Below are 23,959 nucleotides of genomic sequence, written 5' to 3'. Positions count from 1 at the left end.
AATTAATTGTCATCTTTCACATGTGCATATTTTATTTGAATATTTTCAAAAGTGATTGATGCTTTTTTAGACTTATACAAAAAGTAAAAGATTAGGTTTGAATTTTTTGAAAATGAAAGTGTGCTCATTTTGTCATATGCCAAAAGTAAAAGATTAGGTTTGATTTTTTTGAAAAAGTGAATGATGTTGTCTTTGACAATTGAAAAAGAAGAACCTTTTATTTGAATTCTTTGAAAAAGTGAATGATGTTGTATTTGACAATTGAAAAAGAAGAACCTTTTATTTGAATTTTTTGAAAAAGTGAATGATGTTGTCTTTGACATGTGAATCTTTTTAAATTTGAATATGAAGTCTCATATGCCTATAAATAGATCATTTGAGAGCTTCACATTCACAACACCAAGAGCATACAACATTCATTCAAAGCTTTTATTCTCTCTTCTCTAAGCATTGAGCCTTAATCCTTGTTCATTTTGAGAGATATAGTTTGCGCTGTATTGTTCTTATTTCACTCATTGAGGAGTATTTTCTGATAACCTACCCACTATCAGCTCTTGTATCAGAAAAAGGGTGTGTATAACCCTTGTGTGTGTAGAAAGTATTCTACACGGGGAATAGTTGAATCACCACGTGTAAGGTAATTGCAAGTGTAGAGGGTGTTCTACAGGGATCCTTTGTAGCGGTATTGTTCAAAGGTATAATAGGTTTCTATCTCCACCTGAAGGAGGTTGAATAGTGAATTTGGAAATCCTCAAGGGGTAGCTTGAGGCGAGGACGCAGGCAGTGGGGCTGAACCTCGTTAACATACTGAGTTTGCTTCTCTCTTACCCTTACTCTTTATATTTATTGTTATTTCATATTTTGTTTATATTTTATATTATATATTTGATTTATAATTGTTATTTTTTTTAATACAACTCAATTCACCCCCCTCTTGTGTTAGTCATCTGGGCAACAATATTCAACAATCTTATATCACACATCTATTTTTATTTTTTATTTTTTTTCCTCAACATGTACGTAGTAGAGCACTCTCAATGTCTCTTATAAAAAACATTTTTCTGTACAATATAAAGAAAATTAGATATTTGAAGGTCGTGATTAAGAGAAGAGCACTTGGATCAAAACCTTGTAACAGTAGTTTGGCATTTAAATTTTGATTAATCTTGAAATATGACATAATTTTATAACATTATATATGGAGAGATACTACAAATATTAAAAGATATGAAGATATTGTAAATTTAATGTTAATTATAAAAAATATTTGAAATGAATAAAATATATTTAAATGATATAGAGAAAAAATAGATAAACTGATATATAACTTATTGTAAAAGTCAATATATAAAATAGAAAAAATAATAATGTCAGATGTGGCATGCTTTCAAGGAAAAATAAAGCTATATATATTTTTCTAAATATTAATTAAGGTAATGCTACTATATCATTTAAGTTTGTCCACTTTATTGTGTTTTTAGTGTAAATTATTATTATTAATTTTTTACTTTTATTTCAGATATTTTTAAAAAAATTTTAAAAATTTTAAAAATAACATGCTAATAATTATTTTTTTAATTATTAAATAAAAAAATAAAAAAAAAAATAAAATACATAACCATAAGGGACAAACTCAAGAATCATCATTTTCCTTCTTAAAAAAAAAATCATCATTTTCCATTAATTAATGCCGCAAGTTTATGCATCTAGAATGTGTGCAGTAAAAAAAAAAAAAAAAAAGAGAGAATGTGTGTAGTCACTGTAGTGGGTTACCAGAGATGACATTCATTTCATAATTTATTGAATTTTCACCACAAATCCCACGCGACTCAACAAACGACGCCGTCCACGTTTCACAGTTTACCATGGTAATTCACCCAGTACTTAAATAGCTAAGAGAATATCCATTGTCTCTCAAAAAACCGCGGCTCGCCACCCTTTTCTGCTCCGCACATCCCTTCATATCCTTCGTCGAAAGGTCTCTCTCTCTCTCTCTCATACCATATTTTCCCCTTTACATCTGTTGCAGATCTTTGCTTGTCTTGACCGGCAGATCTCTCGATTTGAGTTCATTGATTCTATGTAAAAGATTCGCAACGATTTATCCATTATTTTTATTTGACGATCTGTTGGCGAGATCTTTTGTTTACTTGTTTCTTAGACTTTCCTTCCAATTTGGGGTTCATTTCCATGATTTGGGATTCTGGCCGTGAATTTTAAAATTCGATGGATCTATTTGAATTTTTAAGAATTCGTGATCAGGAACTCGCTTTACCGTACTTTGATTCAGCACGTTGTTTAATCGGTCTGTTTATTCGATCCGAAATTATTAGGGTTTCATATATGTTTTCCTCCTGATAATTATGCCTCTTTATTATGGATTTATATGGTTTGCTGCCTAAGGTTTACTTATTTTGTCACTTAGATTTATTGTGCCTTTAAATGCTTTGGAAATCTTTTTTTGTTTTTTCAACTTTGATGATTTCTCTCATTTTTTTATCTTATAAATAAATCAGAGCCGACTGATCGATAGGCAGCTAGGACTACAGCTAGAAGTAAGAATGGGGCTTACATTCGCGAAGTTGTTCAGCAAGCTTTTTGCCAAGAAAGAAATGCGTATTTTGATGGTAGGTCTTGATGCGGCCGGTAAGACCACCATCTTGTACAAGCTCAAGCTCGGTGAAATTGTGACCACGATCCCTACTATCGGTGAGTCCCCCCGTCTTTGGTACTAACTACATTCTGGTTCATACTTCGAACTTGTTGGGTTTTATTTACTCTGCCAGATTACTTTATTCACATCATCTTGAATGTCTTACTGACTAAAGAAGATTAAAAAAAAAAAAAAGTAAAATGGAAAAAGTTTGCCTTATTTCGTTTTTCAAATATCGTTGTTTGCTTGCAAGGTTTTTGTGATCTCGTCCTTATCATGTATAGGTAAAATAATTGACCTCAAGGGTTATGTATAAAATATTAAGTCAGATAGAAGGAATACTGCTTGTTTGACGATGCACGGGACTAGTTCTATCATCGAGTTTACTGAAGCTTTTGAACATCTTGATCATATATATTTCTCATGGATACATTGAGCACAATCTGATTTTATTTGATGGGTTGTGACTTAGAGTCTGTTTATGTGTTTTTCTTCTGATGAGTCAGTCACTTGGTAATCTTATTTTGGTTGATTGGGTGTTCTTTGTTTAGCTTGATGAGTTAGCTCTTATCTCTATTCCGATCCAAGCAAAGATCCATGCATTTCAGTTTTGACTCTTGTTAATTGAAGTGGTATTAGTTACCAATGAATAATGGAGTGAGTTGTATCTGCAGGGTTTAATGTGGAGACAGTGGAGTATAAAAACATCAGCTTCACTGTTTGGGATGTTGGTGGTCAGGACAAGGTACGACCCTACTAAGTCAAGTGCGTGTGGAAAAGGCACCCATGTGCCTGTGTGTGTGTTTGGTTGTTAAACTGTATGCATATCTTTAATATTTTGAGTTGTATTTATGTTTTCAATTATTTTTCTATTAATAATGCAGGACAAGTTCTGAATGTATCTGCTTGATAACAAAAAAAAAGGTTGATTATTGTCTGAAATTTGGTAGTTATTCAGGTATTTTACAATGTGTGAACTATGGAACATAATAAGTCACTTGAATTGAGACATTGGGGTGCATACAGTTTGAATTTTACAACATGAGCTTTAGCACCTGTATGCGATAGTGTCATTAAACAAAGGACCAACATTGCAAATGTGTCCTTTGATGTTGCATAAACGGGTCATGAGTCATGTCAGCAGGTTTTCCACACAATACGTTAGAGGGGGAGTATTGTTATAGCAGTGCATCTTAATTTTGTGGGGAAATTACTTATCAAAAAAAAAAATTTGTGGGGAAATTATTTAGTTGGATATGTTACACAACTCTCTGAAGATATTTATTTTTCCGTAATGAAATGGTTGATTAACTGATATAATTTCTTAAAACAGATCCGTCCACTGTGGAGGCACTACTTCCAAAACACTCAGGGTCTAATTTTTGTGGTTGATAGTAATGACAGGGATCGAGTTGTTGAGGCTAGGGATGAGTTGCACAGGATGTTAAACGAGGTATATGCCACTTTTCCTGTCTGTGTCTTGTTCCTGCATGTTGTGCTATGGTATTTGGATTTCTTTTCATTCAGACAGCATCTAAATTAGATTTATATAGCTGAGGTTGCATGCCTTTTTAAATCTGTATTGACTTTTTTATTGTATTTTTTACACATTTGGGAAATTTGAGTTATGTTTTCTTGCATTTTAATTGTTATTTAACTGGGTTCCACTTATTATACTTTCATATGCAACATATTTTGTGATTGGAGAACTATCAATGTTCCATCTTTTATATACCAATTTTCTTTTACATGAATCTGTTTTTTGAATGCTAACTTAAGTAGGACTCCAAAGATTTTTGAATGCTACTAGCCAGCGATTTAACCAGTTCCGTGTAGGGAAACTTCCGAGGATGCGGTGCACGGGACCGGGGTTTATTCTGCAGGGGTGGGTCCAAAGGGCCCCCTGCCTTGGAGAGGATCCCCGACATTAAAAAAAAAAAAAAAAAATGATTTTTGAATGCTACTTATCAAAAGAAAAAAAAAAAAAGAAAAAAGATTTTTGAATGCTAACTTATGTTGTTCTCTTAGTTCTATGCATGCTTTGTCAAAGTCACACAAAATTTTTATGCAGTCACCAGAATAATCTTAATTAGGACTCTCACTAAGTTCTGTGGTGTTCTTTTTTTTGTAAGTAATAAGATATTTATAGGAAAAACGTATATATGCTCTTACTTCGGCGACCGCAACAGTCCACGACCTCTCTTCCGGAGTCCCACCGCACGGTCTCTCTCTTTCTGGATCCCCGGTGACTATACGGACACCGGCGATTGTGCCAGAGGTCTCCGGCGACATGCCGACGGGCCGATGGAGGTCGCCGGCGTGGACAAAACTCGTTTTTGTCCAGATCTGGGTTTTCCCATCACTCGACGGTGAGGACGGCGTCTTCTTTCTGTAGTAATCTGGATCTGGTTTTGACCAGAGCTCTCTCTCTCGCGTCGTCGTAGCCAGATCACCGGCGACTGTGCCAGAGGTCTCCGGCGACATACCGAATGGCCGACGGAGGTCGCCGGCGTGAAGAAAAAAAAAAAAAAATCCAGATCTGGGTTTTTGCCGTAGTCGTGTGTTGGTTGTTGTCGTATGGAGGTCGCCGGCGTGGACAAAACTCGTCCAGATCTGAGGTTCTCGTCGTCGTCGTGTGTTTCTTGTCCAGCGACGCCGATCTCGTTTTCCGGGTTTTAGGCATCGGAGTGCCTGTTTCGTCTGGGCAGTGGGTAGTCTCTGGTTTTTGTATGCAGTTGCGTTTTCTTCTGCATCTCCTAGGGTTGGTTTGTCTCTGCATTCACAGTTTGTGGCTGCAATCCAGATCTGTGGAAGAAGGAGGACTCTCCGTCGCTGTGATCGGTGTGTTATGGCTGTTTCACGGGAAGTAGTTGTTGAGTCTAAGCTGATTAGCCTCACAAAGGAAGGAAATAATATTTGTTTTTCAGAACACGGGTGGAAGAAGAGGTATGAACTTTTGGTGGGCAGAAACACATCTTTGTGGTTGGTAAAGGTATTGGAGGATTGCCTGAAGGGGGGAAAGAAGGATGTGTATTCGGTAATAAGAGAAGGATATCGTAGTTTTGTTGCTCAACGATGTTGGAATAGGCGTGGGCGCTATTTGTCGATTGCCGAATATGGAAAAGAAGGTAGAATCCGCTTGCTCTGTTTTCCAGAAGGTGAAGGTGGATGGGGATGGAGGAGAGTGAAGAATATGGCTCTAGAGTTGCTTCAGATTAGAGGAAATGGGTATGTAAAGGGTGGAGGGGGGCATAGCAATAAAGTGGTAAAGTCCTCAAACAAGATGCCCAGATCCTTTAAGGAGGTCCTCACGTCGGGACCGGTGTACGTGCAGAAGGGGCTTGCCGGAGGTGCAAGCCATGTAGTTGGGGGGGATCGAGCCCCACGCCATCTTCAAAATGCAGAGTCGGGCAGGGTAGTAGGACAGGAGATGTGGGTATCCAGCAAACGTCTGTTGGAGCTACAGGGCCAGTTGAGGAAGTTGCAGAAGGATATGGACGAAGTCAGAAAATGTGTTGGGCTGATTCAGGAAACAGGAGGGAAAAGGGAGGATGAAAAGGGGAGGTCTGGAACGGTGGGCCTGGAGTTGGGGGCCTGTAGCCCAAATACCATGGTAAGTCCCCCTCTTATTGTGTACGAGACTAAGGCTTCCACGAGTGGAGGGCCTCGTGTCGGGCCTGGGCCTCCTCAGCCCAGGTCCCATTCGGAAGACCCAGTTATAGGCGTATCCTCTAAAGAGGTTGAGACACCACAGAACTCGCCGACGGTGGTACTGGAGACCGTCGACGAGATTCTGGCAGCCCCGAGGCCGAGTGTAACAGAGATGATGCCGCAAAGCTCGCCGACAGTGGAGAGAAGGGAGGCGAGCTCACAGATGACGCCGATGACGGCGATGGAGCATTCTGATGGGGTCCCGACGGTATGCATGAAAGAGATGGGTTTAGTGTTGATGGAAGATCAGGGTAGAGTTGTGATGGAATCAGATTCAGGCGAGGAAGAGGGAGATGGATCTGAGGATTTGAGGCTGTCGGTGGATGGGGATTTGTTGTTTCCTGATGTCAGTGGTCAGTTGGGGTTGGAAAATATCTCTTTTGAAGATGATATACACGGTTTCCAGAACTGTAGGAGGGAGGATCCTGTTCCTTTGAATTTTTATTTTCCAGATCAATCGAAAGTGTCTGAATGGGTCTTTTATAAGGTGAAAGAGATCCAAAAATTTGTGGGGATAGAATGTGATGGATACGAGGAGCAATTTATGGCATTGCTCACAGCGATCGAGGAGGGGCATAATCAAAAAAACAAAGGCCAATCGAAGAAACAGCGGGAACTGAGAAGATTGACATGGTCTATGAATATGGAAGGCAGCTCTAGAAGGGGTAGAGTGAAAGGTAAGGGGCTGGCTGGTCCCCAATGAAGCCTAAAATTGTTTCTTGGAATGTCCGTGGGCTTAATGAGATTGATAAGCGCCTACGGATTAGGAATATGCTTCGGGAGTGGAAAGTGGATATAGTATGCTTGCAAGAGACAAAATTGAAGACGATCGATAGGAGGATTGTGAGGAGTTTATGGAGTGGAGTACATGTGGATTGGGCATACTTGGCATCTAACGGGGCGTCGGGTGGGGTGTTGGTGTTGTGGGATAGGAGGGTGGTGGAAAAGATAGATGAGTTTATTGGACAATACATGATAGCTTGTTCGTTTAAGTGTGTGTCCGATGACTTTTTATGGGCTTTTGCGGGTGTTTATGGCCCCAATGTAGACATGGATAGAAGGTTATTGTGGGAAGAATTAGCCGGGGTGTATACTTGGTGGGATATTCCATGGTGCATTGGAGGAGATTTTAACGTTGCAAGATTCTGTAGTGAAGTGGATGGAAGTAGAAGAATGAGGCCAGCCATGGAGGAGTTCTCGGAATGTATTTCTGATCTGAATTTGGTAGATTTGCCACTAGCCGGAGGTACCGCTACTTGGTCTAACAATCAGTCATGGTCTCGACTGGATCGTTTCCTAATCTCCCCAGAATGGGAAAGCCATTTTCCGGATGTATGGCAAAAGCGACTGCCCCAGATAGGTTCAGACCATTGGCCCGTTTTGTTGGATTGCGGAGGGTTAAGTAGTGGCCAGCGGCCTTTCAAATTCGAAAATATGTGGCTTAAATCTGAAGGTTTTGTGGAGAGGGTTAAACAGTGGTGGTCTTCCTACCAGTTCCAAGGTACGCCCAGTTTCATTTTTGCTGGCAAGTTGAAAGCACTCAAAAGAGATTTAAGAGTATGGAACACGGAGTCTTTCGGAAATGTAGGAGAAAACTAAAAAATAAAGTTGCTGGAAATTCAAGAGATCGAGAGGCTTCAAGGGATGCATCCACTTTCACAGGAAGAATTAGGTCGGAAGGCTGAGCTGATTGCAGATGTTGAGAGGTTGATACTTCTAGAAGAAGTGTCATGGCGTCAAAAGTCTAGGGCATTATGGTTGCGGGAAGGAGATAGAAGCACAAGGTTTTTCCACAGGATTGCAAACTCACATAGAAGAAACAATAATATTGAGATGCTGAAAATTGAAGGGGTGGAGTGTAGAGATGAACAGACGATGCACAATCATATAGTTGACTTTTATGAGAACTTACTTACAGAGCAAGCGGGATGGCGGCCTCCTTTGAATGGGATGGTTTTTGATACTCTTGAGCCAAGTGATGTGTTGAGATTGGAGAGGGAGTTCAGGAGTTAGAGGTTCTTGAGGTAGTGAAGAAAATGAATAGGGACAAAGCTCCAGGACCGGATGGGTTCTCTATGGGATTCTTTCAGGATTGTTGGGAAGTAATAAAGGAGGACCTGATGAAGGTGTTCCAAGAGTTTTATATGGTTGGAAAATTTGAAAAAAGTCTAAACACTACTTTCCTTGCACTGATACCGAAGAAGGTAGGGGCTTTGGAAATCATGGAATATCGATCTATTAGTTTGGTGAATGGGGTATATAAGATAATCTCAAAAGTTCTTGCGAACAGACTGAGTGAGGTGGTGGGGAAGATTGTTTCAAATCCACAAAATGCTTTTGTAAAGGGAAGACAGATTCTAGATGCTGCGCTTATTGCAAATGAATGCCTTGATAGTAGATTGAAGATTGGAAATTCTGGGTTCTTGTGTAAATTAGACATGGAAAAGGCATATGATCATGTCAATTGGGAATTTCTTCTCAATTTGCTAAGGAGATGCGGTTTTGGGGAGAGATGGGGGAAATGGATCCATTGGTGCATATCGACGGCGAAGTTTTCAGCGTTGGTAAATGGAGGAGCAGTGGGCTTTTTTAATAGTTCACGTGGGTTGAGACAAGGGGATCCGTTGTCACCTTTGTTGTTTGTTATAGTCATGGAAGCTTTAAGCAGGATGATTACGGCCTTGGTTACGAATGGCTTCATTGAGGGCTTTAAGATTGGAACTCCGGAGATGGGCATTATTAATATTTCTCACCTATTGTTTGCAGATGATACACTTATCATGTGTGGAGCGGAACAGAATCAGATGCAAGCACTGAAGGCTTTATTCCTTTGTTTCGAGGCAGTGTCCGGGTTGAAGGTGAATCTTGAGAAGTCAGAACTGGTGCCAATCGGGGTAGTGCCTAACAAGCGCCAGTTAGCTAGATTGTTGGGGTGCAAGTTAACGTCATTACCCATGACTTATTTGGGACTTCCTCTGGGAAGCGCCTCGAGGGCGTTATCGGTTTGGAATACTGTGATTGAGAAAGTTGAGAGGAGATTGGCAGGATGGAAGAGAATGTATTTGTCTAAAGGTGGTAGGATTACTCTAATAAAGAGTACACTCTCTAACCTACCAACTTACTTTTTATCTCTTTTCCCAATACCAGCGAGTGTAGCAGCCCGTATTGAGAAACTCCAACGTGACTTCCTGTGGGGGGGGATGAGGGAGGAGTTTAAGTTTCATCTGGTTAAGTGGGCAGAGGTTTGTCGTCCTATCTCGGGTGGAGGGTTGGGGATTAGAAATCTAAGGGTGTTCAATCGAGCTTTACTAGGAAAATGGCTATGGAGATATGCGACAGAACCAGAATCCTTATGGAAAATGGTGATTGAAAAGAAATATGGTGCTCTATGGGGGGATTGGTGCTCTAGAGAAGTAAGGGGGGCCTATGGTGTTGGGTTGTGGAAAAACATAAGAAAAGGATGGGGGGTGTTTAATCGCTTTGTTAAGTTACAGCTGGGTGTGGGCTCAAGGATAAAATTTTGGAGTGATGTTTGGTGTGACAATAGGGCCTTACAAGATCTATTTCCCTCTCTCTTCCAGATAGCAAGCGCAAAGGACGTTTCAGTGGCAGATGTTGTGGAGACATCGGGGGGACACATTCACTGGAACGTTACCTTTAGTAGGGCGGCCCAAGATTGGGAAATAAGTTGCTTTGCTGATTTCTATAGCCTATTATATGCCATCAGACCAAACAGGCAGCTTGAAGATGTTATGTGGTGGAAGCCGACAGCTAAAGGATCTTTCACTGTTCGCTCATTCTATAAGGCTCTTACTATGGAGCCAAATGCTCAGTTTCCTTGGAAAAAGATTTGGAGACACAAAGCACCACCCAAAGTCTCCTTCTTTGTCTGGACAGCTTCTCGGGGAAAGATTCTCACAATTGATAACTTGAGGAAAAGGAGGATTATCATTACAGAGTGGTGTTGTATGTGTAAAGGAGGGGGAGAGTCGGTAGATCACCTTCTCCTGCATTGTGATACAGCCGGAACACTATGGAATGAGGTATTTACTCGACTAGACATGGCATGGGTTATGCCGAAGACGGTGAAGACAGCTTTGGCGAGTTGGCCAAATTTAAGAGGAAGGCAACCAATCAAAGCAATGTGGAAGATGATTCCTCTATGCATTATGTGGTGCTTATGGCAGGAGCGCAATGAGAGGACTTTTGAAGACCGAGAAAGATCCTTAGAGGAACTAAAAGTTTTATTTTTCAGAACTCTTTGTAGTTGGGTCATAGCTGTGGATTTTAATGGCATGGTTTTTCATGATTTTCTTGTCTCTAATGTGCCTACCTAGTTAGGGCATTAGACTAGTGTAACTGGCTTTGCTTTTCTTGGATCAATATATTTATTTATTCATAAAAAAAAAAAAAAGTTCTGTGGTAATAGTGGGAGACTGTAAGTTAAATATGGGGTTTGTGATTGCTTTAATTGCTTGTATTTGTAATTCAACTAGGTCTGTGGCAGCTGTTTGATGAAGACCTATCTATTGATTCTTGCATCAGTAGGATAGGATCAGTCTTTATCTGTCTATCCTGTTACTGGCTCCTATTGGTTGCTTGGCCAAATATTGGGTTTATGCTATACAGTTTATTTAAGCTTGCAATTCTGATAAAGCTACATCTATTTTCTGTTTGATATGGGCACCAAATCTTATAATACAAAATCTTTTTTCTTGGTTTCAGGATGAACTGAGGGAGGCTGTTCTTCTTGTATTTGCCAACAAACAAGATCTTCCAAATGCGATGAATGCTGCAGAGATAACTGACAAGCTTGGCCTCCATTCCCTCCGTCAACGCCACTGGTACTATTTGTCCCCTCATTTCTGCTGCCGCACCACCCCCCCCCCCAAAAAAAAAAAAAAAAAAAAAAAAACATGTTGCATTAGGGACCATCGTGTCATTTTTCTTTTCTTCTGAAATTTGAATTGAGCTACTCGAAAAAAAAATGAATGAAGCTAAAGGAGCAAAAAACTCCTTGGTTTCAGCATTCCTCTTTAAACTCTTTTAAGGCAAACTAAGAAGAAGAAAACATGTTTTTGTTGAATTCGTATCAACTCTCTGGGAAAAAAAAGAAAAAAAAAGGAGAAAAAGATCAATTCTTGCTGATGCAGTATGTTGGTTCATTTCAGGTACATCCAGAGCACGTGTGCCACTTCTGGTGAGGGCCTGTACGAGGGGTTGGATTGGCTTTCCAACAACATTGCTAGCAAGGCAAGTACATGAACAAAGCTTAAAAGTTAACACAAAATTATACATAGGACAGACAGAGACCATACCATAAAATTATAAAAGGTCTAAGCTGCCATCTGATTTGGCAAAGACATTGTGAATTTTAACTTTGAAAGATCATTCTGAAAGCCCGGTCATTGAATCACTTCATTGTAGGGGTTCCACATTTGCTATATCTGCACTATGCCTTTCATTATATTTTAGTTACAATCCTATTCCCCTTCTTTTCAGGCATGAGACATCAAAGAAATCTGGTTTCGGGCGATCTGGGAGTATGAATGCACTTTCCCGGTGGCTATTGTAATAGCTGACTGTTTGTCTAGGCCTTTTATATATATGGTTTTGTGTGGTTGCTACTTTAGCTAAATACTTTTTAGCTTCTAAACCAATCTTTTATGTTGTTACCATCTTTTTTGTTCATGACCGCACTTAATGGTAATGCTTGTTTGCCTTATTATTGACGGTTGGAATTTTACATTGGATGAAAGAATGGAGGCAATGTCACCGTCCTGGTGAGTGGCTTGCAGAAGGTGATCCCTGTACCATTCTAAGATGATCCTTGAATCTTCTAGACTGGATGTAACTTCCCTCTGCTTAGGTTTGCCATTTTTTTATGAAAATAAACTTCATTTCATTTAATTAACGAAATTATAATTGTGACTTATCAATACAAGAAAATCTAGACTATAAGCCTAGGCTTGCCATTTAAGTGGACTTACAGGGGTCTAAAACAATTATTTCTCGGTTGTTCTAACTTAACCCCCCAGACTCAAAATAAAATCAAAATGTACAGTGGCCTGTAGATCCGTTGTCGTATTTTTACGTCAGTGATCGGGGGGTAATTGTAATTTCTGAGGCAGTTATGGTTGTGTTCGTAAATCAACTTGAAGTTACGAATTTACAGTTCAAACTGACGAGCGAAAACTCGTGATTAGACATGGTATGGGTAAAATGCAAGTATGCGTGCGAATTAATAAAGATGCCCTTTTCGCTATACGTGGTGCTGAATGATCATTTTCTTGCAAAATGTTGTATGCAGTACTGGCAACTGCCTAGACCTAGTACTAGTGGATCCAAATTGAGGTTGCATATTAGCCGTGTGCTCACATGCCAACGTTGCTTAATATCGCGATAATGCTATAGCCACTAATCCCCGTCTACAAGAAGTACTAGTTTCTTTCCCATTTTCTCCAATTCAGAAAGATAGCAAAGATGTTCCTCACTAAGGCAAGGCCTCTCGCTCTATACATGTATTTGAACCTAATGGCTCCATCATACACAGACACACACACACCATATATAGGAAGAGTTGCATGGGGCGGCCGACAGTACTTTTCGAATATAAGCTGGGAAGAGAATGAGATGGTACTTTATATTCGGTAAGTAACCCCCCCAACAAATTTGTTACAATAAGAGCAATTGATAATCAAAAGCCAAACTGAATAGGAATTGGGAATTGAAAAGGGATGGTCGATATTCATTCAACTTTTGCACAGGTGTAAATATGAGTACTGTTACGGGAAAGCTTTTCGGGTCTAACGTGATCACGGTGATGACAGATCATACTTCCACTAAAAGGAGAATAAAAAACCAAAGTCCATATATATATAAAACTCATGAGCAACGCCCTACGGTGCTAAGTAGAAAAATTCTTTTATTTATAATTTTTTCTCAATAGTTGTGTGATGTAGGCTTTTGAGCAGAATTTTTCATATGTATAAATTTAATTAATTGATTTATAATTAATTTGTCATTTGGCAAGCCAGCCAGCAAGCTCGGACACTCGTTAATTAGTCTCTCCTTTTTTTAGCAAGAGTTATAATAAGGCGGGCAGATTAATCCAAGCTGTTGAATATTGAATTGGGATCTATTTATATATAATTTTATTAATTCGTCCTTTCTTGTCTTTCCCAGCTAATTGTGTGGACCAGATCGAACCCTTAGACCTAACTCTATCCTCTCCATCTCTCAAAAAATTATCATCTAGTAATACTGTTGGGTCGTTGAATAACAGTAGTAACTAGTACGTACTCATGATCTATATAGGACCTAGATCAGTTAATTATATGTAATTAACTCTTGGACCACATTTTTTACTATTTTAGAAACTCCAAAAAACAATGTTTTTTCGTTTTTGCTTTGAAATAGCTTTAAAGCTCATCAAAATTATAGGCAGCTCACGTACTTGTTAACTTGCCCACAGAGTATATCGACATGAAGAATTGACCCCATTGATCAAAACCCAATGATATGTACAATACGGCCCCGTCCCTATTCATTTCTTGTCTCGGAATGGAACTATTCATATATTTTATATATATGTTCATTTCCTCCTGCCGGGCTATTGCACATCAATTTTCGACTCACTACTCACAAGTAGCAGTACTCCACCTACGTCCATGATTACAATTAATATATCCGACCATTTCTTTGTCGGCGGTACTGCATGCCTCCTACGCCCGCGGTTTACTGCTCGTTTTTATGGTGGAATGGTGTGACGGTACGTATAACTATTTTTCACATGCATGAAACATAGACATGAGTAGTTATCAGTACTTTTTCACAGTTTTTGTGGTATGTATCATTAATCATTTTCTTTATCATTCCTACGTACACATCGTATATTATATTTATTTATTTATTTATTTTTTATAATAAATATATAGTATATGAATAATAAGTAAAATAATTCAATTAGTTTAATAAGTATAAAAAAAGAATAAGTAAAAAATAATTTTAAAATATAAAAAATGTGTAGTGTGGGATAATGAGTATTATCACTCTTATTTAAGTACGTGCTGATATATATATATATATATATATATTATATGTGTGTGTTTTTAACAGAAGATAAGTCTTTCTTTCAACATTAATATGCTAATTATGGAGTTAATGGCTTTTGGATCAAGCGACACCCACATCCACCATCCATGCATGCATGTTGCGCGCCTAGCTAAGAGCATCACAATTGCAATCATTTGCACTCATTTGGCTATGTATATATGCAAGATTCATATATAAATATATATATATGTTGCATGGAGAATCATTTTCTATATATACTTCCACTTCGATAAGTGTGGAGGATAACAAATGGATGGTAGCATAATTTTTTCGAATGCAAGAGTTACTGTTTGGGAGGCCAGAAGAATCTGATGTGATGGCCCAAGGTAGCCAGGATATATATATGTATATATATATATTATATCTGATATTGTACGTACACATGTTGCTCCAATAAATGAATTTTGTTTTCTTCTTTAGGGGCTTTCTTTTTCATCATGAAGAATACAATATATATATATATAGCGAGTACTAGATCAACATCGGTCTTACTATGCACGTGATTTTGTGATCCTCATTATATCCATTTCATTTTTTCATATACATTAATATATATATATAATATGTTTACACGCGATCGAGTGCATTTTTTCCTAGTTTATTTATATGGAGACAGAGATTAAATATTATTAGCTATGAAATATAAATAATAGACTAATTAATTAATTACCTAGCTATATATAGCTAGCTAGCTAGCTAGGAAATTAATAAGATGTAGTACTCATGCATGTGCTGGGTTTGATCACTCAGTACGCATATTTACATATGCATGCATTTACATATATTATGTAACTGGAATTCATTATCATATTAGGTTAAAACTAAGCTCTCCTCTAAATAACTGATTAATGGCTGAATTACCGATAAAAATCCTCTCGTACGTACGCCTCCTCTATAAAAACCTGGCAAGCTACGTACCTGGTCCATTATATCATCTGATTAGTAGTTATCTAGCTTTCTACACAAATCTCTCTCTCTTTATCTCTTCTCTGATCTCTGATCCACAAAAATGGATAAGAAACCATGCAACTCATCATCCCAAGATGCTGAAGTGAGAAAAGGGCCGTGGACCATGGAAGAAGACATGATTCTGATCAATTATATTGCAAATCATGGTGAAGGCGTATGGAACACCCTAGCCAAATCTGCCGGTAATTAAACCGCTAGATAATTCACTGTATACAAATATATATCTTTGCGAATTTGAAATTACTTTCGTTTTAGCAGCAGTATTAACCCAGCTAGCTAGTCATGATCAGTACTATGGAGCATGAGTTTGATTAATTTAGCAATTATCCTGCATGATGATCATCTAGGTCTCAAACGTACCGGAAAGAGTTGCCGGCTCCGATGGCTAAACTATCTTCGACCTGACGTTCGAAGAGGTAATATTACACCCGAAGAAGAGCTCTTGATTGTGGAACTGCACGCTAAGTGGGGAAACAGGTGCGCTCTGTTGCAAATAGTCACAAGTATATATAAGTATTCGGTGATCTGTTATATATATATATATATGTTAAATTTTACAACAGTAAGCCTCCAACCCTAGCCAGCTAGCTTTCTTTATTATTTCTGAACTATAAAGGTCAAAGCTGGAGAACTTCGAACTTCGATCGATTTCTTCTACAGTACTTGTTTTGACTAATCATACATGAACTCAGGAGCCAAGAGAGAGAGGCCAGGTACTGTCCCTCAGATCAGAGAGACTTTCGCAGTGCCTATGTTGCTATGCAAGATCTTTTCCTGAATTTCCTATATGCCAATCATCTGGTTTTCTTGATTTTAGTATCTTATTTATTACCAAGCCAAGTAAGCTTACGATTTCGATCATCCGTTAAGGAAGGACGATCGAGAGGTTTTTTCTTAAATTAGTTTATGCTTTTCCCCCATTGCAATTTTCACTTTAGGTGTTATATGCAAGTATGCAGTAGACATGCATATATATATATATATAAGAGATTCCCTTAATTAGATCTATCAGTACCTTTTGTTTTCTTCATTTTTGGAGTCTTTTTTCTTAATTAATTTTCCGGCTAATATATTTTTTTTTAACCCTATATATACATCTGAGATGACATTTTTTTAAAGAAAAATTATATTCTTAAATCAATGTGTAGATTATACCTAGTAAAATATTTATATTACATAATTTAATTTGAAAAGTAAATTTTAAAATTTAAATCTTATAAATCAAATCTTACTATATATTTAAATGACGTGGATGGTATATTTTACAAATTGACTTGACAAAAGAATAATATTAATCAAGCATGCAATTGACAATTAGTACTATATATATATCACTAGAGTAATCTAAATAATTATTGATTAATTAATTAAGGTGCATACAGGATATCCATGATCCTAGCTCAATCCATTCCAAAAGTTTACAATTTCAGACAAAACCAAATCATGTGTACACCCTAAAAGCTAATAAATGATTGATTTAGTTATCTAAAATTATAATACTAAAAGGTAATCAAAGATGATCTGGAAATACTTACAATATTACATGAGGTGTACGTATGTGAATCAGTAATTATAGGATCGATGTTGAGAACCCGGGCCAAATAGATTGATCAGCAATATAATTTGTTTCCTCTTTAAGCCGAACCCATATCAATTGGTAACATGTTACGTACCCACGGTCGCTTTCAGAAGAAAAATAAATTCTCTGAGGTAAACAGCCATGACATAATCTTTTCCATTCTTCATGACTAAGTATAATGGCATGGGCCCCAGTGATTCAAGCCGAAAGGATGTCTTCGACGCTCTCATAAGCCAGCAGATGGTTAAAGAGATCTAGAAGAGAACTTGCTGATCTTCTATAATTACAACATGCAGCCATGCTTCTCGAGAAAGTGCTAGAGATCCGGCTCAAAGAAAAAGATATATTATATACATATATATAGATATATTCCCTAGAACTGTTTTACTTGTTTTATGATATTTCACCAAAATCTTTTCATTTCTTCAAATTTTCCTGGCCCAACCATGCACATGATCATGCACACCAGAAAATGACGAAAAAAATACTTTTTTCTTTCCCTTTCTAAACTCATGTTTTGGAGAAATTGAAGATCGCTACGTACCTTAAAGAAATATTCTAGCTTTTATACATGTCCTACATCCTTAATGTCTGTATACTGGACAGATGATCAGGTGGTCATGCATAATCTAGATCATAAGCACGAACAGTTTCATAACTAAATACTAAAACTTCAAAAGAAAAACGGGGAGAAAAAATAGAAGGGAAGAAGAAGATCATCATGAAGAGAAGAAGAAGAAGAACAAGAGAAAGAACGTAGTTAAATTTCTCTATCTTGCAGGAGCCATTCAGAAACTTGGTTCATGAGTGGTGAGCCCTAGCTAGCTGCAAAGCGACAGCTCCATCCAATAGAGCTGGAATTTGATTCTAGTTTTCCTTATATAAAGTCTAACACATGCACGGAGGAATTAGGTTTTGAACCGTACATATATGGATCGGATCGGAACATATGGTTTGGAATAAGTCTCTTTAATAAATCAGTAGGTTGCATTGCTATCTATAACATTTGTTTCTAGAATCAACAAGAGGATCATTTTTGTTTGCTCGATTATATATATTCGTACATGTTTATTTATGGAGTTATGATTTTTATGTCACACATTATCACCAAAATCAAGTGATGATCTGATGAATCTTGGATCACATTAATTAAATAGCTATATATAATATAGCCAGCAACTTTCTAGATCTCATGATCATCAAGTACCATACTTTCGGCAGCTTTCTAGCTAGTAAATGATGCTTTCGCTAATTCAAGATTTTAAGACGTTTCAGTCGAATCATATATATATTATATGCTTGCTAGCTGCATGGTTTTCTGCACTGAAATCCTGACAGATTAATCTCATGATTAGATAATTAATTAAGATAATGATATTGCTACAAACTTATATTATATATGTCCCTAAGTTATAGCAGTACGTCTTTTGCGAGTTACTTAATTGCTAAAGCAGGTGGTCAAAAATTGCAAAGCATCTTCCTGGAAGAACTGACAATGAAATAAAGAATTACTGGAGGACCAGAATCCAAAAGCATATCAAGCAAGCAGAGAATTTATATGGGCAGAGTAGTTCTTCTGTAGTCATTGACCAAACTGGAAGCTCAATTAGCCAAGTGTCTGCAGTAGGCCGCATGGACGTTGAACCGCTGGAAACGTACTCTCCGCCATCATTCCAAACAAATATGGATCAGCCGATTCCAGCAGTACCTCATTTACCCGCTCCTGAATCCATTAATGACAACTATTGGAGCATGGAGGACATCTGGTCCATGCAACTATTTGGTGGGGATTAAACAGTACTACATGAAGTATAACAAATGTATTATATATTGTGACCCAAATTCTTATTTAAACTTCGATCGATCGGTATTTTACGTACGTACGTATATGCAAATATATATATATATATATATATATATATATATATATATATATTATGGTTTGTAATATATATAGGATCCTATACTTCTCCTCTCTTATTACGAGTATCTTGCTTTGATCTTATCTCTTTATAAACATAGGAGAAGGATCACAGTCGATCGACCAATGACTATGACTTCTTTTTCTGTTTACTTTTTGAGGTAACAAAGACAAAGAGTACTTGATTTCCAAATCTTAGTAGACATCGATGTGATGTCCCTTTCGTAATCTTCTCCCCATAAGGTACCCTAGAAAGTCATATATACCTAACCATAATATTATAATATTATGTGTGTAATTACGTACCTGCACCTTGCATTAGCCTATCGGTTGATTATCAAACACCCCTTGTATTTACATAACCAATCTATATTTTTCTGGCCTAGCTGGCTATAGTACTATAAGATCACCGTACGTAATTGCTTATAAAGTTCATGATCGATCAGACACACGAGATCGATCGACATGCATAAACACTTCACAAACTATATAGCTAGCTGATTTGGGTTTGAATAGGAACTAGATATATAATATATAACAAGAATTTCACTGTTTAATTAATATTTGGCAATTAACATTAAAGTACTTCAAAATCTTGATGAAGTATATATAAATTCATGGTGGAGTATTGGCTAGTGGAGTACGCGGTATAATATCGATCGATCTTAGTGCTTCAGACAACGTATCAAAATAGAAGTGATTTTTCATGCAAGTAGTAGGATATATGATCATGAGCAGTGAGCTTGGCACGTACGTAGACATGAACACATGCAAGTGGTGATTTTTCCGCTAACTTAAGCCATAGGGAATTTGACACGTAAGAAAGCTAGAAAACCATGCTTGTACGTATGTCATATTCCGTCTATGCTTTCCATGAATATCCATTTTTGTGCATAGCCATCCATATGCGATGTATATATATGCAAAATATATGAATGCCTAACACTAATCTAATTCTAGCTAGCGAAAGTAGCGATCGAGCAAGTAGTGCTAGTACTGATCGATCTCGATCCCGTGCTCGCTCATATGTATGTAATTCGCACATCGATCGATCCTGCAGCATGAGGTACTCCTCCAATTACATGCATGCAGGCCATCTTAATTACTAAATCCCATGACCATAACGCTAGCCTAGCTAGGGCGCCCCTTCATACATGCATGCTGCATGCATGCATTAATATTAGAGTACTACTAGCTAGCTTTTACCTCGTGTATACGTACCGACAGCCTCAAGTACTTTTGTTCCAAATTAATTACCTTACTCTCGAAGTTTGAAACAAATATTAAAGGGTTTGCGGTCGAGCTAGATAGGATCCTCAAGCTGATCCATTACCCCCGGATTCTGTTGTACCGCTTTTGTATGGGAAAAGGTACACGACGATGACAAAGTTTCAAGGCTTTCATTAATGTCATATGTTTTCAGCCACATGCATGTTTCGCGAAAAAATAAAAAAAGGAAAGTCATTTCAAAAGAATAACCGCCATGTGCAAGATCACAAGGAAAACACATGACGGGTCGGCCAATATTGAGTACTCATGGAAGCGTGCATGCATGAGACAAGCTGGATGAAAATCAGTGCCAATATTGAGATAATTTTCTCCTATGATCGATCAGAAATACTTAGGCATGCAATATATAGTTGGTTGAAAAACGTAATTAATTAATTTCTACCTATAATATTTAATTTTAAGAGAAAAAAAGTGTATATATGTAGGATATTACCAATTGAAGTTACCAAATATTGCGATATGTCCACTTCGATGTTGATATATAGAACGTTGCTTATGGGTATCGAACAGTAGTGTTCACTTTAGCTTTCAGTCATAATCATGACTGGTCAGCCAGCCAGCCAGCCAGCTAGCTCTCTCCATCTCATCATGAGTTCTGTGCCAACAAATATGGACTTGAGCTGCAATATTTGGGATTGATGACCGTCCACTTTTAATTTGGATGCCGAGTAATTAGCTAAATCATATACACGCAAAGGCACTCATGGGATCAAAGTGATCCAAGGAAAATTTTAGACTACGTGATCATCTACCCAATCTAGCTATTTGGTCTCCAAAAGTAAAAGATCTGCCGAAATATTATATCCCTTTTTATATTAATTAGTGTTGAAAATTTAGACCTCCCAAATTCATTCTTAAGATCTACCTTTTACAGGAATATCAAGAAAAATAAAAAAAATAATAACAACATAAGATTTTTGGTGGAAAACTCTTAAAATTAGAGAAAAACCACCAAACTCAAAGAAAAAAATTTACTATGTGAAAAATTGTTACAATTATATAATTTTTCTCTTCATTCCAAATACACCCACATAACTTCCCCATTAGCAAAACTTTAACTCTCACTTCTTCTCATTTTACAAAAAAAGGACAATAGGAAAATTTTACAAAAATCACAAGTTACTAGCTAAGTATATGATTGGTGCACTTAACCAAGGAAGCTAATCCACATTTTATAGGCCTTGAGCCTTATTCCTCCTTTATTCACCACCAATGTGGGACTAAAGCAAAGAAGTAAAAAACCTAACAATCTCCACCTTGCAACGTTGGGGGGTCCCACGGCCATGCTTTGTCTCAATGAAGATCTTTATAACTTTTACTATCATGTTCCATCATAAAAGTATACTCACTTAGAATAAACTAATTCCAAACATTTCATTTTAGCTCATGTCGAAAATAACCTTGTTGAACATTATGGTATAACTTTCACGTTTGGCTTTGCTGGAAGTTCATTAGCCATCGACATGAATTTCCACTATACACCCTGCATCAATATCAAACCAATACATGTGTGCAAACTTGTGGACTAGCATCTCCATTTATTGACTTTGAGTCACTTGCCGAACCTACTTATTATACTAGTTGTTTCACCAGTTGCTAGTATCATTGCTGACTTCAAGGGTTGGTCTGCCCTTCTACGCCTCAGGTCTAATAGGATTTGAAGCCATACTTCCTGACATTGTCTTAAGGAATTTTAATGTATAAATGAATAATACTCACTATGTAAGTTTCTAGGAAAAATTGAAGGGTCGCAATGGTCCTGCTTAAATTTCAATATTCTAAACAGAACCGTCTTAGACAGTACCTATCTACACTACCACATCAAAACTCCACCCCACCAAAAGGATCTAGGCTTTGATACCACTTGTTGGGATTCGGGAATATGGACCTCCCAAATTTACCCCATAGGATTTACCATTTGCAGAAATATCAAGGAAAATAGAGAAATAATAACAACACAAGATTTTGCATGAAAAACTCTCAAAAGAGGAAAAAAACTATTTGACCTAGAGAAAAAAATTTACTATGTGAAAAATTATTATAATCACACAATTTTTCTCATCACCCCAAATATATCCCACATAACTTCCCCATTAGTAAAATTTTAACTTTCATATCTTCCCATTTTACAAAAAATGGACAACGGAGGAATTTTACAAAAGTCACAAATTATTAGCTAAACATATGATTAGTATACTTAACCAAGGAGGCTAATTCTCCTTTATTCACAACCACTGTGGAACTAAAGCAAATAAGCCAAAAACCCAACAATTAGTTTTGATCTTGTGCTTATTTGGCATATATGATAAAATATATTATATATTAATAGAAAAAAAATAATTGCTCTATTGCTAAAGCTTATATTAAGTAAATTTTCAAATAAAGCCGATGCATGCCCCCGGCCTCCCCGTCTTTTTCCTTCCCCCCGCTCTTTTGTGCTGCCAATACTACCATCTCCTGGCCTACCGTTTTCTACAAAAAAGAAAAGGCACTTTCTCACACACACACATGACATATATATGATGCCACCTCCCTCGATCAGCATTGTCCACCATCACGAATATCATAGGCAAACCAGTAGTATTACTCTTAAAAATTATTTTTATAAGTTGTTAATCAAACAATGGAGATCGTTAATTACTTAATTAAAAAAAACATTTTGTAGAGAAAATACTAATTGTTTGATAGAAACATTTTACGCGGGAAACTAATAAAGAATGTAATATTTAAATATGAAAAATTCTATACACTACTATCATCTCACTTGAATTCCACTAAATAAGATGTGACATATTTACCACCATTGAATAATCATTTATTGCATGTTTCTTTATCATTGAATAGTAATATAAATGCGTCTCATTATATATAGTAAGATGTAAGTGAGATGGTAATGTAATGTATAGTATTACTTAATTATTATATCTCATTATACAAAGGTTTTAGGTACAACATGCAAATGAACATCCATTATTAATCATGTTCCTTTGCTTCATAAATATCTTTGATTTTCCCAATTAACTCTTTTGCGTGAAGGATTAGAAGATAGAACCTTCAAGTACCCATGTATTTATGAAAATTAAATGATCACTAGAGACGCTTAATTAAACCATATAAGTAGTCATTTATTGAAATGAGCTTGTGTTTGAACATTATAATTAATTATTAGTCATTATATATATATATATATATATATATTCACCTACAAAACCATTATAATTAAAATCATTGTTGAGTAACTCTTCGATCTGATCATGCATGCCTTGACATGCACGAATAAATGGCATCTAGTTAGCCTTTATTTGATCATTTTCCTTCCAAATGACTTTTGTATGCAAGAAACTTACTTTTTGCAACCAGTTATTTTCAGTAAAATGATTATTTTCAGTTAAAATGAGTTTGTTTTTGTCGTAAATAGTATTTTTCATCATAAAAAAAAAAATTGGTCACAATATATAGTATTTTGGTAGACGTAACATACGAAATTCGTGTGTGGCAGGCACTTCTTGGCGGACCTGGCCGGCCGAGGAAGAAAGAAGAAGACGAGGCAGGAGTAGAAGATCAGGAAGAGGAGGGAATTAATGGGCTCTGGATCAGTAATATTTATGATCATAGTCCAGCTTTTATTACTTCTTCCCAACTAAAACTCCGTGCTATATATTTTATGGTACTGTGTACCTAGCCCAACTTTTCGCGTTTTGGGCTATCATACTGGACCTAT

At 37.1% G+C, this 23,959-nt stretch overlaps 2 protein-coding genes across 5 annotated transcripts; both read left to right on the top strand.

The window, feature by feature from the left end:
• Positions 1-1,828: 1,828 nt before the first annotated feature.
• Positions 1,829-12,092, top strand: LOC122302593 (ADP-ribosylation factor 1-like). Of its 3 annotated transcripts, XM_043113917.1 has the most exons (7): positions 1,829-1,978; positions 2,517-2,709; positions 3,328-3,398; positions 3,987-4,106; positions 11,090-11,208; positions 11,536-11,617; positions 11,867-12,092. In XM_043113917.1, exons 2-7 carry the CDS (start codon positions 2,562-2,564, stop codon positions 11,870-11,872), a joined length of 546 nt encoding a protein of 181 aa, XP_042969851.1. In that variant the 5' UTR covers positions 1,829-1,978; positions 2,517-2,561; the 3' UTR covers positions 11,873-12,092. The 3 variants fall into 3 exon arrangements, with proteins under 3 accessions (XP_042969851.1, XP_042969849.1, XP_042969850.1); XM_043113915.1 differs by having other exon boundaries at positions 11,536-11,897; XM_043113916.1 differs by having other exon boundaries at positions 1,934-2,082; positions 11,536-11,897.
• A 3,308-nt stretch (positions 12,093-15,400) lies between these two features.
• LOC122302591 (MYB-like transcription factor EOBII) lies at positions 15,401-18,906 on the top strand. Of its 2 annotated transcripts, none has more exons than XM_043113912.1 (3): positions 15,401-15,630; positions 15,796-15,925; positions 18,479-18,906. In XM_043113912.1, exons 1-3 carry the CDS (start codon positions 15,489-15,491, stop codon positions 18,819-18,821), a joined length of 615 nt encoding a protein of 204 aa, XP_042969846.1. In that variant the 5' UTR covers positions 15,401-15,488; the 3' UTR covers positions 18,822-18,906. The 2 variants fall into 2 exon arrangements, with proteins under 2 accessions (XP_042969846.1, XP_042969847.1); XM_043113913.1 differs by having other exon boundaries at positions 15,403-15,630; positions 18,482-18,906.
• The last annotated feature ends 5,053 nt before the right edge of the window (positions 18,907-23,959 follow it).

The sequence above is a fragment of the Carya illinoinensis genome, chromosome 3 (genome assembly GCF_018687715.1).
Source record: "Carya illinoinensis cultivar Pawnee chromosome 3, C.illinoinensisPawnee_v1, whole genome shotgun sequence".
NCBI classification, from domain to species: Eukaryota; Viridiplantae; Streptophyta; class Magnoliopsida; order Fagales; family Juglandaceae; genus Carya; species Carya illinoinensis.
This window is presented reverse-complemented; position numbering and strand designations above follow the sequence as displayed.

Excerpts from the sequence above, each read along its gene's own strand:
- LOC122302593 (XM_043113915.1), top strand. The coding sequence starts at position 2,562 with ATGGGGCTTACATTCGCGAAGTTGTTCAGCAAGCTTTTTGCCAAGAAA. Across the intron at positions 2,710-3,327 it reads GACCACGATCCCTACTATCG|GGTTTAATGTGGAGACAGTG; the intron begins GTGAGTCCCCCC and ends TTGTATCTGCAG. Across the intron at positions 4,107-11,089 it reads TGCACAGGATGTTAAACGAG|GATGAACTGAGGGAGGCTGT; the intron begins GTATATGCCACT and ends TCTTGGTTTCAG.
- LOC122302591 (XM_043113912.1), top strand. The coding sequence starts at position 15,489 with ATGGATAAGAAACCATGCAACTCATCATCCCAAGATGCTGAAGTGAGA. Across the intron at positions 15,631-15,795 it reads CACCCTAGCCAAATCTGCCG|GTCTCAAACGTACCGGAAAG; the intron begins GTAATTAAACCG and ends ATGATCATCTAG. Across the intron at positions 15,926-18,478 it reads CACGCTAAGTGGGGAAACAG|CAGGTGGTCAAAAATTGCAA; the intron begins GTGCGCTCTGTT and ends TAATTGCTAAAG.